Raw genomic sequence first — 14,848 nt, 5'->3', positions numbered from 1 at the left:
TTTTTTTTGAGATGGAGTGTTGCTCTGTTGCCCAGGCTGAAATGCAGTGATGCGATCTCGGCTCCTGCAACCTCCACCTCCTGGGTTCAAGCTATTCTCCTGTGTCAGTCTCCTGAGTAGCTGGGATTACAGGCACCTGCCACTACGCCTAGCTAATTTTTGTATTTTTAGTAGAGACGGGATTTCACCATGTTGGCCACCTGGTCTTGAACTTCTGACCTCAGGTGATCCATCTGTCTCAGCCTCCCAAAGTGCTGGGATTGCAGGTGCGAGCCACCACACCCAGCCCCTTTGTCTTTCTTATCCCATCTTCCAGGTGGTCCCGACCCCTCAGCAAGCTCACCTGTCCATAATCTAGGGAATTTTGTCCTTAAAGTCCCATTTTAGCACCATTGCCAAAGCCCTCCAGGACCTTACAACATTACTGGAGGAGGCCACGCTGTAGTTAAAACCCTCCCTTGTTTGCTTTTCCATGATTCTCCCTTCCACCATTCTCTTTGCTGCCAACTTTGTATGTTGCATTACTCCCTTCTCAGGCTGCTATGAAGAAATACCTGAGACTGGGTAATTTATAAAGGAAAGACGTTTAATTGACTCACAGTTCTGCACGGCTGAGGAGGCCTCAGGAAACTTATCATGGTGGAAGGGGCAGCACACACGTCCTTCTTCATAGGGTGGCAGGAGAGAGAATGAAAGCTGAGTGAAGGTGGAAGCCCCTTATAAAACCATCAGATCTTGTGAGAACTCACCATCACGAGACTAGCATGGGGAAACTGCCTCCATGATTCAATTACCTCCTATCGGGTCCCTCCCACCACATGTGGGGATTATGGGAACTACATAATCGGGAACTACAATTCAGGATGAGATTTGGTAATCTCAGGAAAGGCAGAGATGGGGCAGCCCTAGAGCCTTCAGCAACAAGAGTTCATGGGCCTTTATTAACCCTCCCGCTCTGCCGTGGATCTCTGACTGAGCTCAGCTCCCTTCATGGGGCAGCTTCCTTGGGTTCTCGGCCACTCACTGACGAGGTGGCCCAATTCCAAAGTCCAGGGACAGGAGACAGCCCTTGGCTCCTCCTCCTGGGAAGACATCTATCCAGCTCCATCAGTCCTGGTTGGGGTGGGGGTGGGGAAGCAAAATCACATGGTCTTCAGAGCTGCTTCTGTCAACTATTTTACTATTATCTTCACTATCTTTGGAGGCCAATAGCCCATTTCCCAGACTTCCCAGAAAAGTGAGAAGTTGGCTCCTTTGTCACTTCTTGGGGAAGTCTGATTAAGGTCAAAAAGGTTGCCTGCTATTGACAAAGAGGCACAGGAAATGCCTGGCTAACCTGCTCCCAGAGGAGCCTCTTACCTTTTCATTTTTCCCACCTGTTTCCCGGCCCAGCACGTGCCCGGGAAAGGACTGCAGCTGACGGAGGATTGCGGCTGTCTTTGGTCACACTGCGTGTGGGCATGTGCTGTAAATGCGTGACCTTGATTGGGGCCGGTGCAGCCTGCAGGAGGTGCCCTGGCTGACCAGAGTTAGCTCTGCAGGTACTGGGTTGGGGGCCAGGAGGGTTGGGGATGCTGAGATTGGGGAGCACAGTCCAGGGCTTCTTCCCCAGGCAGACAGGTTGAGCAAGAGGAATCACAACATGAGTCCAGGGGGCAGGTCAGGGGAAGCAAGTAGGTGCTCCCATCTTGAGCCTGTAGCAAAGCAGGTAAGCACCACTCAAAAGAGCTCTGTCGAAGGTCCCTTATCACCTGGTGTTGGCCAAATTCTATGACTCTCAGGTTTCCCTGCTGGGTTTCTTCATGTACTCTGCCACTGTACCCCCGTTCCTTTCCTTAGGTCTTTCTTGGGCTCTCAGGACCTTCTTTTTTTCTGTTTTTCATCCCACAAATGGAATGGGGCATCTTGTTCTCTTTCACTGGTTCCACCATTTCCTTACCAGGCTTCCGATTTTGATCTACTTTCTCAGAGTAGAGAAAGGTAGTCCATGGTAAGAGATTTGGGCTCTGCTGTTGCGGTGTGTGACTTCTGTTGCTTTATTGACTTCATTCTTCCTAAGCTTCCTTTTCCCAGACTATAAATGTGAGACTGTTAAGAGTTCCTACTTTAGACCAGGTGTGGTGGCTCAAGCCTGTAATCCTAGCACTTTGGGGGGCCAAGGCAGGAGGAACACTAGAGGTCAGAGGTTCAAGACCAGTCTGGGCAACATAGGGAGACCCTGTCTCTAAAAAAAGAGTTCCTACTTCATGAGGTTGTTATATGGAATAAGTAAACTCATGTAAGTAAAACGCTTCGTATGGGGTCTGGAGTGTACTAAGTACTCCATGAAAGTCACCTGCTGTTACTTTCCCTCTCATGCGGTTTCTAGGAGACCTTCTCCCTCCCCTTATTTCAACTCTCCTGTAGAATGATCTCCAAATCTGAATGTTTGATCTGAGCTCGAGTTTCCCCTGCATGTTGAGTGGCAGTGAAGGGCAGAGGAAAAAGCATGAGCTCATGTGATGGCAGAAAGGGCTCATGTCCTGCCCAGCACTCACAGCTGTAAACTTTGCACAAGGTATTTCATCTCAACATGTGCTCATCCACTCATCCATTAAGTACAATACTGACAGTTGCTTTGCTGAAGTGGAATAAGTTTGGCCTTGTCCATTTCATCCATCATGCTTACCATGCTCCTCCCCAGCTGAAGGAAAGTGAGGTCCTTGACAGCAGGGGCTTCGCCTCCTTTCTCCCTCCTCCATTCCTTGTCCCAGCAGTCTCCTAGCACAGGTTCGTAACATTGCTTCCTCATTCACTTTCCCTCCTTCTATATTCCTTTGACTTCTCGAGGTCAATATGTACCAAACCAAACAACGAATCATTGTCTTCACTAGACCTGACCCATGAATTTAACAAATAGTTAAGTGCCAGGATTAAGAGATGAGACAGAAGACAGATGAGACATTGTCTCATTTACGGAGTTGTTCACTGTCTACGGGGGAGATGGATGATGATGCTGGGATGTGTATTTGCAACAGGATTACAGACATTGCTCAGGGGCCCTAAGCATAGAGAAGGAATGTTTCTGACTATAGAGGCTGGAGAAGGCCCCTTAGAGAAGGTGATCATTATCCTGGGTATTGATGAAAGAGTAGAAACTTGCCAGGCAGAGAAGACTGACAGATGGCTGGAAGAGTGGTGTGATGGGCATGAACTAAAATGGTGTGTTCAGCTGGAATGGAGGGCTGAGACCATTTCCCCTCATTTTCTTTCTTTCTTTTTTTTTGGAGTCTCGCTCTGTCGCCAGGCTGGAGTGCAGTGGCGCAATCTCGGCTCATTGCAACCCCTGACTCTCTGGTTCAAGTGATTCTTCTGCCTCAGCCTCCCAAGTAACTGGGACTACAGGCACGAGCCACCACGCCCAGCTAATTTTTGTATTTTTAGTAGAGACGGGGTTTCACCATGTTGGCCAGGATGGTCTCAATCTCCTGACCTCACGATCCGCCCACCTTGGCCTCCGAAAGTGCTGGGATTACAGGTGTGAGCCACCGCACCCGGCCCCCTCATTTTCCTAAGTGGAAATGTGGCACATACACAAGAATAGAAAACAGATAGTATAACACTCAAATAGTATAAAACACCTAGGATCACTCAGCTTCAACAACTATCAACTCCAACTCGTGGAAAATCTTGTTCTACCTACATCCTTACTCACTAAACACCCATACCATTATTTTGATACAAATCTCAGACATTGAATAATTTCATTTGTAAATATTTTTGGGGTCTATATGCTATGACAATTCTGTGAAAAATTTTTTAAATAAATAAATACTTTGGTATCTTAAAAAGATAAAGTACATCCTCTTTTTGTCCTCAAAAAGGAGGCATAGTATAGTCTAACACTGCAACTTGTTCGCTGTATTTGTATCTTAGCCATCTGTCTGGCGACCACGCTGTATCAGGATTTACAGAATTGCCTTCCTCTTTGAGGAGGCTACTTAGTATTCCATTTGTGACTATGCCATAATTAACTTAGCCAGTCCCAGCTGATGGGCATTTAGGTTATTCCCAACCTCCTAATATAAAACAAAGCTGAGAGACCACCTTTAAACATACATCTTCGCTACCTCTGGGCATTCTTAGATGTGGAACTAAATTCCATTACATTCTTGGATGCAGGTCGCATTCTTGGATGTGGAATTGCTAAGATGTTGTGCACATAGATTCTGAAAGATGCTCCCTATTTGGCCTAACAGGTGCTCTGAATGATATGACAAGGTTGCTTTCTCTCTGTTGTGCAGGCTTTTGACACTTTGCAATTCTCTTTCTACCCCTTCCTCGTTTACTCAGTAACATATACCAATTCGACTCCCCTCAGCCTCCTCCCTCCTGGATTAGGCCTGCATACTTTCTTTTTTCTTTTTTTTTTTTTTTTTGAGAGGAAGTTTTGCTCTTGTCGCCCAGACTGGAGTGCAGTGGTGAGATCTCGGCTCACTACAACTTCTGCCTCCCGGGCTCAAGCGATTCTCCTGCCTCAGCCTTCCCAGTAGCTGGGATTACAGGCGCGCGCCACCACACCCAGCTAATTTTTGTATTTTTAGTAGAGAAGGGGTTTCACCACGTTGAACAGGCTGGTCTCAAACTCCTGATATCAAATGATCCACCCGCCTCGGCCTCCCAAAGTGCTGGGATTACAAGGGTGACCACTGTACCCAGCCAGGCCCGCGTGCTTTCTTATCAAGGCAGTTGCGGCTATCAACTCAGCATGTATTCTCATCACCTGCCAAAGCGAACATCCTAAAAGAGGAACTGAGTCATTCTTAAACACCTCTGTTGGTGTGTCATCTACGTTATTAAAAATCCAACTCCGGCCGGGCGTGGTGGCTCAAGTCTGTAATCCAAGCACTTTGGAGGCCAAGGCGGGCGGATCACCTGAGGTCGGGAGTTCAAGGCCAGTCTGACCAACATGATGAAACCCCGTCTTTAAAAAAAAAATTAAAAAAAAAAAAATCCAACTCCTTAGCCTGCCTTCAGTGCACTCTTGTTTGTCCCCAGAGTCTCACTTATTTCTCATATACCTTAGGCTTCACTGAAACTGGACTCTAGTGCCTTACTTGGGCCTTAGTTCACCCATTCCCTCCTTTTTCTGCTCGCAGAAGTCTTGCTTATCCTTGAAGGTAAACTCCATCTCCTCCATGAATTCACACAGTGTAAGGACCACTGGTTTTGGACCCAGGTTGACTTGAATTCTTATACTGGCTCTCTTTTGGCGGGGGTGTCATTTAATTCTCCTGAAACTCAGAGTTTTCATGTTAGAGAAAGACAAACACCAACCTTGCAGGATGACTGTGAGGCTCAGGGATAATGGGAACATAGCAGGGGCTGAATAAAAAGCAATTCTGATTATTTCCGTGGTCACTATTACCGGCCCGCCGCGCTTGATTGCAGCCGCTGGTGCTACACCGGCTACATTTGCTTCGTGTTGTGGACAAGGCTGCCTTGACCACTAGACTGCAAGCTCGCTGCGGGCTGGGCTCACGATTCACCCCGGATCTCCCAGCCCTGGCGCCGAGCCGGCACTGGAGGCGCTCTCTGCCTGCAGAATAAGTGGGGAAAGCACAGGAATAAACGTAGAAAAACAGGCCCGGACAGACGGAGAGAGGACAGACCGCGAGGCAGGTTTCACCGGGAGTCAGAATAGCGGGCGAGTCCTGGCCCGGGAGGCGGGGCCTGGCTCGGGGGCGGGGCTTGACGCGGACCCCGCCCCGGTCCGTTCGCGAACGTGCTCCGCTGGCTCAGTCCGCCCGCCGCTGCGTCCCGGGGCGCAAGTAGGCTTCTTGGCCGCCCTGTGGGCCGGGGTGCGGAGCCGACATGCGCCCGCTGCTCGGCCTCCTTCTCGTCTTCGCCAGCTGCACCTTCGCCCTGTACTTGCTATCGACGCGACTGCCCCGCGGGCGGAGACTGGGCTCCACCGAGGAGGCTGGAGGCAGGTGCGTGGCGGCGTCCGGGTTCGGGTGACAGGAAGGGAGTCGGGTCCGAGGACCGGGGCTGGGAATCGGAGGTTCGGAGATTCGGGTTCCGGGTTCCGGTATCGGCGGCGTCTGGGGCTGGGAATTGCGGTTCACTTACCGGACTAGAATCCGGTCTGGTGTCTGGGCCCGCGTCCACACGGTCTCGGACAGCCGGGTGGATGGGAGCCCGCCCCGGGGCTGACTGGGACCGGTGTGGCGCCGGCTGCCGGGTGTGCGGGGCGCCGCGCCGCCTTTGGTTGGATGGATTTGCCGAGGGAGGCGCGGCGCTGAGGCCGCCCGCGCCGCCGCCTCCCCGGGACCCGCCGACCTTCGCCCCGTGCGGGCCTCAGCCCCATCACGCCCACTTCCAGCTGCCTCTCCTCCTCCCACCTTACTTCCGTCAGGTCTGCCCTGGAGACTTTAGACATTACGTCTTCAGGAGAAATGTTGCATGGACAACTTTAAATCATTCACGAATCAGTTATCGGCTCTGCCCTCTTCCAGGCTGTCTCTACTTTTGCCCTACTTGGTTTTTTTCCTTTTTCTTTCTTTCTTTTTTTTTTGAGACGGCGTCTCGCCCTGTCGCCCAGGCTGGAGTGCAGTGGCGCGATCTCGGCCCAGTGCAACCTCCTCCCAAGTTCAAGCGATTCTCCTGCCTCAGCCTCCTGAGTAGCTGGGACTGCAGGCGCCGGCAACCAGGCCTGGCTAATTTTTGTATTTTTAGTAGAGACGAGGTCTCACCATGTTGGCCAGACTGGTCTCAAACTCCTGACCTCATGTGATCCACCTGCCTCAGCCTCCCAAAGTGTTGGGATTACTGTGCCTGGCCTACTTTTTCCTTATAATGAACGACTGGTCGAGGCAGGTGGCAGAGCAATACTTACCTGGCAGGTTTTTGTGAGTGCTGCATACTCTTTATAAAGTACATGGAAGTGTGCCTAGATCAGCATTGCGTGGTGAAGGGAATTTCTGAGATTTGACTATTAGGGCAACTGTTTTCAGTTATTGTGTTCTTTTGCTGTAGCTAAGAAGTCTCTGCTGAGGGACCAAGAGAAGCATTCTCATGAGAAGTAATTAATCAGCGATGGAGTCAAGGACTGTTCAGATAGCAGAGGCAAAGTAGCCTTTATACTATAACCCTTGGACAGGGTTATAGTATACAGAATGCACTGAGGACCAGATTAAGAGCAGAGTGAAATAGTAGGCTCTTTGAAAGGGTTCAATTCAAGCCTGACATATTATCAAAAAACTTAGGTTTATGGTATGGGATAGATATACTTTCCTGGAGAATATTTGATTGGTGTTATAGTGAATGCTGAAAAGTCATTTTACCTGGCACCTCAGGAACAGTTTGAAGTCTGAATGGTTCTTGGTTTGTGGGGGAGTCAGTGTCCTTGAAAGGAAGGCAATTTAGGACATTTAGAACTTGCCTGGAAAAGAAACCATTTGCCTCTTAAGAACAGATTCTAAAATCCCAGAGCTAAAGGGGAACTTCATGACTATTTAACACCCACCCCTCATGTTTTAGGTAAGGAAACAAACCCAGGGACTAGTCCAAGGACATATAACAGAAAGTAGCAGGGTTGGGATGCTAACCCAGGTCTCCTGCTTCAGAACTAGGGCTCTCCTCTCTGTTTCTGCTACGTCGTATCAGGTCATCTGTCATCGGGAGTGTATGTGTTCCCAGCAGACCAGATGATGGGCATATTTATAAACCTACTCTGAAAAGTAGACACAGCAAGTGAGTTTCGTAAGCACTGGGCTGATCTGAACTCATGTTTCCATCGGCTTTTCCAAATCCGCAGGTCACTGTGGTTCCCCTCTGACCTGGCAGAGCTGCGGGAGCTCTCTGAGGTCCTTCGAGAATACCGGAAGGAGCACCAGGGCTACGTGTTCCTGCTCTTCTGCAGCGCCTACCTCTACAAACAGGGCTTTGCCATCCCTGGCTCCAGCTTCCTGGTCAGTGTCCTGCCCTCCTTCCGATTCTGTTTCCTTATCTGCATAATTCTGATACTCCCCTGTAACCTCCTGGGATTGTTGTGTGGGGATGATTAAACTTGACAGTGGGTGTAGTGGGGCTGGCACATACTGGCCCACAGTGTCTGCTGAGGGATTGAGTGAGCACAGAAGTGGGAGACACTCACAGCTTCCTCATATACTGCTTCCCTCTCCTGCCCCAGCATGTTTCTCTCCTCTAGGCTGAGGCTGGACCTGCTCAAGCAGTTTCCTTGAAACTAGGAGAAATATAGACATGTCCAAGAGGACAGGGGAGGTGTGTGGTGCTCAGGGTCAGGGACCGACTCCTTGAGGCTGCCCTGTGTCTGTCTTTTGTCTTGAGCTGATCCCTCTTCAAGGCACAGAGCCAGCTGCTGCTTGGTGGGGCCTCCACATCCGGACCTGAGGGTGAACCCTCACTCTGCCTGCTGTGATCTTGGGCAAGATACTTAACCTCTCACCTGCAGAATGGGGCAAGGATGGCATGACTCGGGGATGTGGTGAGGATGACACAGGACATGTGGTCAAGCACTTAGCACAGCGAGCTCGGCAGCTCCCCACTTTCCCACTTGCAAGGCTTTCTCTTACTTTCTCTCTTGGACCCCATGTTTTGTCAGGATGATATCTACCAGCCAGAATGCATTTAGGAAGTATTGGTTCACTTTTCCATTTTTCTTTTCTTTTTTTCTTTGAGATGGAGTTTTGCTCTTGTTGCCCAGGCTGGAGTGCAGTGGTGCGATGTTGGCTTACCACAACCTCTGCCTCCCAGGTTCAAGCAATTCTGCCTCAGCCTCCCGAGTAGCTGGGATTACAGGCATGCGCCACCATGCCTGGCTAATTTTGTATTTTTGGTAGAGACGGAATTTCTCCATGTTGGTCAGGCCGGTTTCGAACTCCCGACCTCAAGTGATCCACCTGCCTCGGCCTCTCATAGTACTGGGATTACAGGCATGAGCCACTGCATCTGGCCCACTTTTCCATTTTTCTTAAACCAAGACTTCTTCAAGTGTTGGCTAGAGCTCTGGTCAACATGGGACCCCTGGTATTAGCATACTACATAGATGTAATTCCAGCAAAAATGAAAGAAACAAGACATCTTACATAGCTTGTGTGGTCTTATCAAGGGAAAATTCATGGTTTGTGTTCATCTTTTGAAATAGTAAAAATAACTTGTGAGTTTCATTTCTACTTCCTTGGAGCCCCAGTAACTGCAGAGTCTACCATAGCCACAGATCCCATCTAAACCTGCTGAGGCTTTAATCCTTATCCTCATTTTCAAGGTGAAGAGACTGATGCCAGGTGTAGTTCCCAGCCTTTTCATAATTTTTCATTCACCTCTTTAAAATGGCAATTGGGACTTGGGGCACTGGCTCATGCCTGTAATCCTAGCACTTTGGGAGGCTGAGGTGGGAGGATTTCTTGAGCCCAGGAGTTTTGAGACCAGCCTGGGCAACACAGTGAGACCCCGTCTCTACAAAAAAATTTAAGAAGTAGGTGGATTTGGTGGCGTGTGCCTGTAGTCCTAGCTACCTGGGAGGCTGAGGCAGGAGGATTGCTTGAGTCCAGGAGTTTGAGTGTGCAGTGGCTATGCTCATGCCAGTGTCCTCCAGCCTGGATGACAGAAGGAGATCCTGTGAAAGAAAGAGAGAAAGAGAGAGAGGAAGGGAGGGAGGGAGGGAAGGAAGGAAGGAAGGAAGGAGAGAGAAAGAGAAGAAAAAAGAAAGAGGGAGAGAGGGAGGGAGAAAAGAAGAGAGAAAGGAAGAAAGGAAGAGAGAAAGGCAATTGGGTTTTAGCTGGGAAGAAACAGCAAAGGAGGAGGGAACCTCCTCAGGCCCCAAGATAAGGTGCCTGCTGGCTGCTAGATGCTCACCTGCCTGAGGGTTTGTTTTCTTTGCAGAATGTTTTGGCTGGTGCCTTGTTTGGGCCATGGCTGGGGCTTCTGCTGTGCTGTGTGTTGACCTCAGTGGGTGCCACATGCTGCTACCTGCTCTCCAGTGTTTTTGGCAAACAGCTGGTGGTGTCCTACTTTCCTGATAAAGTGGCCCTGCTGCAGAGAAAGGTAAGGGGAGGGGTCACACCTGAGAGCTGGGACCCCAGAGAGTCACACGTGCATGGCCTTGAAAGCAGCACGTAGCGGGGATTTCCCACAGTGCTCTTCCATGCCGTCTCAGGAGACCCTAGCGGCTCTTTTGATGTCTTCAGGAGACATAGACCTGGGATCAAATCCCAGCTCCATCATTACCAGCTCTGGGACTTCAGGCAAGCTCCCCACTTCTCTGATCCTCAGCACCTCCATTTTTAAAATGAGGAAAACAGTCTCTCCCTGGAGGGTTGGTGGAAGAATTGGGAACAGATTATGTAAAGTGTCCAGAGGAGTGCCTGGCACTGGCAGGTTTTCAATACCTGGAGACGCCGTCTGCTTCTTAACAGCTTTGTCCTCTGGCCACAGGTGGAGGAGAACAGAAACAGCTTGTTTTTTTTCTTACTGTTTTTGAGACTTTTCCCCATGACACCAAACTGGTTCTTGAACCTCTCGGCCCCGATTCTCAACATTCCCATCGTGCAGTTCTTCTTCTCAGTTCTTATCGGTAAGATGCTGGTGGGGTAGGTTGGAGTCTTCACAGCTGTCACGTTGGGGGTCTGCCCTGGGTTATTGGCCATGTGAGCATGAGCCTGCTTCTGAGAACACAGGCTCACAGAGTGTGGCTTCAAGCCTTAGGATCTAAAGAAATGATTCCTGATTTCAGATCTACTCGGGCTTCAACAGGAAAACCTGTAAAAATACTTTTGGACTAAATAGTGTTCACTGCACAGCTGTATGTGCTAGGCACTGGGATTAGAAGAGTTAGTCTATGTAAAGCACATAACTTGGCTTATAGTAAGTACTCAGTAAATGCCAGCAGGAAGAGCAGGGTTGGAATGAGGGTATGTGTCCATGAGTTTTGAGTGGGGACAGAAGAAAGGAGCAGAGCAAGGGACTTCCTGCCTGGTTTTTGGCCCCTGTTTGGATTAAGTTCTGCCTTAAGAAGAGCTGGCATCCGTGAGGTTCCATCTTGCCTTTTGACAATTGCACAACCTGCGGCAAGCCACTTACCCTCAGTGGGCCACCTGGCCAGATGAGAGGCTAGGAAAAGAGCAGTGTTTCTCAAAGTGTGGGCCTTGGGCCACTTTTATCAGATTGGCAGGGTCAGGGGGCTTGTTGAGAATCTAGATTTGGGGTGTACTGCAGACCTGAATCAGAATCTTGGGGGTGGGATCTGGGAATATGCATTTTAATCCAGTTGTTCCCAAGCTGCAAACCCATTAAAAATCACCTTTAAACCTATTAAAAATCACCTGGAGGTCGGGCTTGGTGGCTCATGCTGTAATCCCAGCACTTTGGGAGGCCAACGTGGATCACCTGAGGTTGGAAGTTCAAGACTGCTTGGCCAACATGTTGAAACCCCGTCTTTACTAAAAATACAGAAATTAGCCTGGTGTGGTGGTACTTGAGAGGCTGAGGCGGGAGAATCACTTGAACCCAGGAGGCCGAGGTTGCAGTAAACTGAAAGTGTGACACTTCACTACAGCCTGGGCGACAGAATGAGACTCCGCCTCAAAAAACACCTGTGGAGATTTAAAAAAATCCCTAAACTAAGGCCACACTACACATCAACTAAATCATCTCCGGGGTGGGACTCGGGGATCAGGAGCTTTTCATGTTTTCCAGGTGATGCAGGTATTCAGTATGAGTAGTTAGTCCCTAGAAGGGATTCCGCTGGCTCCTGAGTGTTGCAGCTTACTGAATTAGACGATATCTAAAGTTTCTCCTTGCCTTTAACAATTGTGTGACCTCTAGCAAGCCACTTACTCACAGTGGGCCACTCATCCTGGTCAGGGCTGGGGCTAGAGCAGTGTTGCTCAAAGTATGGGCCTTTGACCACGTTTACCAGAGTGGTAAAGTGCTGACATCCTGTCAAATCAGTGACTGCTACTTTCCCCATACTGGAGGAAAACCACCCTCCTTAAGCGTAAGGCAAGGATCACTTTCTCTTAACCTTCCTTAGAGCCTGGAGGGAAAGACAATTCAGGGCTTCTGGGTCAAACAGAACAAATGTGTGGTTGAGCGGCTGCTATTAATAGGGGATACCTGAGAGAAATGGAGATCTTAAATAGAAGCAAGATCAACCACGGCCAATCCTGGTCACATCGGCCTGAGGATCTCAGCGAGTGGGGGTTTGCAGCTTCTAATTACCTAGGTGCCATGAGGCTTGGCAAGATCGGAAGACCAGGGTTTCTGTCCCCCATCTCACAAGCTGTGTAACCTTGAGGGGTCTGGGGTCTTCATCTCCTTTACACTTCCTCTCCTATAGAAGAGGAATGGATTATCAGAGGGTTCCAAACCAATCCTAATCTCAGCGTGGGAGTGGAGAAGGGGCTTTTAGAATACAGGTTCCTGGGTACTCCCAGAGCCAAGTAACCAGGGTTTCTGGGTGGAGCCCAGGGATGTGGTTTGTAACAATGTCACCTGCCGATTGTTCTGCAGCCAGCCTGTTCAGCCAGTCAGACTTTTGGGATCCAGGGAATTTGATGACCTCTTTGAGACAGTGCAGAATGTGAATAGTATGTCTTTTAAAAAACTGTTTTTAATCTTATGCATACTGCAAATCTCAACAACAGCACTGCTCTCTTTACTTTGGCTGTTGGGTGCTCAGAACCAAATTTGGGGCCCACTTTTAGCAAACCTTATACATTTTTCTACTAACTATACTTCCTGATGTCTTATATTCTTTTGCAAGCATTTCGCTTTTCCTATTTTTCCTGTCAGTTTCTTTTTCTTGAGAAAAGTCTAGCTCTGTCACCTGGGCTGAATTGCAGTGGTGAGATCTTGGCTCACTACAACCTCCACTTCCCAGGCTCCAGCAATTCTTCTGCCTCAGCCTCCCAAGTAACTGGGATTACAGGCACACACAACCATGCCTGGCTGATTTTTGTGATTTTAGAGACAGGGTTTCACCATGTTGGCCAGGCTGGTCTCGAACTCCTGACCTCAGGGGACCTTGGCCTCCCAAAGTGCTGGGATTACACATGCCATCATGCCTGGCTAATTTTTGTGTTTTTAGTAAAGATGGGGTTTCACCATGTTGGCCAGGCTGGTCTCAAACTCCTAACTTCAGGTGATCCACCCAAAGTGCTGGAATTACAGGCATGAGCCACCGTTCCTGGCCCTATTGTAAAATTATCTTATAGTAGCATGTATCATTTGTGTAAACGTCTCAAGTTCTTTTGTTGAACAAGAGAGGTATATATGGGAAGTGAGGAAAAGAAGAGAAAAGACGGAAAGAAGGGAAAGAGTTAATATGTGTAAGGGTCAAGAGTCAGGCAAAAAAACTGTACTCACTGTTCCTGGTGACATTTCTGAATTATAATTTTCTTAATTTTGCTGCTGCTAGTAACAGGTGCTTTCCCCTTTTCTTCTTCCAGGTTTGATCCCATACAATTTCATCTGTGTGCAGACAGGCTCCATCCTGTCAACCCTAAGCTCTCTGGATGCTCTTTTCTCCTGGGACACTGTCTTTAAGCTGTTGGCTATTGCCATGGTGGCATTAATTCCTGGAACACTCATTAAAAAATTTAGTCAGAAACATCTGCAATTGAATGAAACAAGCATTGCTGATCATATGCATAGTAGAAAAGACACGTGATCTGTATTTTCTGTTTGCCACGTCTCTCTGGACTCAGTTGCTTGTTTGTGTAATGGGTGTGGTCCTCTAAAGCCCTTCGTTGTTTTTAATTGCCTTCAGTAGGTGACGTGGACACTGCATCGACGTGTGGTGTCTGGTCATAAAGGACACTCTGCTCTTGAAGGTGTATTATATCAACTTTTCAAACCAGGCCTGGTGTAGCAGACACTACAAATGGATGCCTCCTAGAAAATGCTGTTTGTGGCCGGGCACGGAGGCTGATGCCTGTAATCCCAGCACTCTGGGAGGCCGAGGCAGGAGAATCGCGTGAACCTGGGTGGTGGAGGTTGTAGTGAGCTGAGATGGCGCCACTGCACTCCAATCTGGGTGATAGGGCGAGACTCCATTTCAACAACAAAAGCAAAAAAAAAAAGAAAGAAAATGCTGTTTGTATTTTGTGGTCTAACAAGAGCTCGGGATAGCCTGTTATGTTTTCCTCATGCCAGCCCCTGAGCTGCGTTGGGAGAAGATGCTGATTGTCCTTGTCCAGAATACCTCTTTTGCAGAGTGACAGGCTGCTGTGACAGATGCCCTCCTCTTGCATCTTTGTGGATGTTTAGTTCCAACGATGACATGGGAACCCACATCACTGACGTTGCTCTTCATCTTGTTAGTCTCTTGAAGAGTGTTTCTTTTGTACTCTCTTGCTGATGACCTACCTCTTCATACGCCAAGTGAAACAAGCTGACAAACTACCTAAGACTTCCATGTATTGCTCGCATACATGATTTCTGTAATGCTTGTGTTCAGTCACTGATGTTACCATGTATGTCACACCTCCTCATGGTTGCATGTCCTGACCATTAAACTGATTGCAAGCAGACTATTAAATATGAATGGAGTTATGGATATGTTCTGGAGAAATTCTTATCCATCTGGATGGGGCAGGGCCCTTGACTCCTCTGAATCAGATGAGCAGGCAAACATGTTCTTATCTGTCCTTTCTGCAGGAATTCCTTCTGTGTCATGCTCAGAGAATGGGTTCAGTATATGGAGCCCTCAGGCAGTATGCCCTCTGAATCTTTTTCATTTTCTTCATTTTTTTTTTTTTTTTGAGACGGAGTTTCGCTCTTGTCACCCAGGCTGGAGTGGAATGGCACGATCTCGGCTCACCACAACCTCCGCCTCCTGGGTTCA

General features: G+C 48.8%; 1 protein-coding gene across 1 annotated transcript; it reads left to right on the top strand.

Moving 5' to 3' along the window:
• The first annotated feature begins 5,749 nt into the window (after window positions 1–5,749).
• Window positions 5,750–14,562, top strand: TMEM41A (transmembrane protein 41A). Its single transcript, XM_017538396.2, has 5 exons — window positions 5,750–5,972; window positions 7,799–7,952; window positions 9,886–10,047; window positions 10,438–10,576; window positions 13,452–14,562. Exons 1-5 carry the CDS (start codon window positions 5,854–5,856, stop codon window positions 13,670–13,672), a joined length of 795 nt encoding a protein of 264 aa, XP_017393885.1. The 5' UTR covers window positions 5,750–5,853; the 3' UTR covers window positions 13,673–14,562.
• Window positions 14,563–14,848: the final 286 nt, after the last annotated feature.

The sequence above is a fragment of the Cebus imitator genome, unplaced genomic scaffold, assembly GCF_001604975.1.
Source record: "Cebus imitator isolate Cc_AM_T3 unplaced genomic scaffold, Cebus_imitator-1.0 Scaffold111, whole genome shotgun sequence".
NCBI classification, from domain to species: Eukaryota; Metazoa; Chordata; class Mammalia; order Primates; family Cebidae; genus Cebus; species Cebus imitator.
This window is presented reverse-complemented; position numbering and strand designations above follow the sequence as displayed.

Excerpts from the sequence above, each read along its gene's own strand:
- TMEM41A (XM_017538396.2), top strand. The coding sequence starts at position 5,854 with ATGCGCCCGCTGCTCGGCCTCCTTCTCGTCTTCGCCAGCTGCACCTTC. Across the intron at positions 5,973-7,798 it reads ACCGAGGAGGCTGGAGGCAG|GTCACTGTGGTTCCCCTCTG; the intron begins GTGCGTGGCGGC and ends CCAAATCCGCAG. Across the intron at positions 7,953-9,885 it reads TCCCTGGCTCCAGCTTCCTG|AATGTTTTGGCTGGTGCCTT; the intron begins GTCAGTGTCCTG and ends TTTTCTTTGCAG.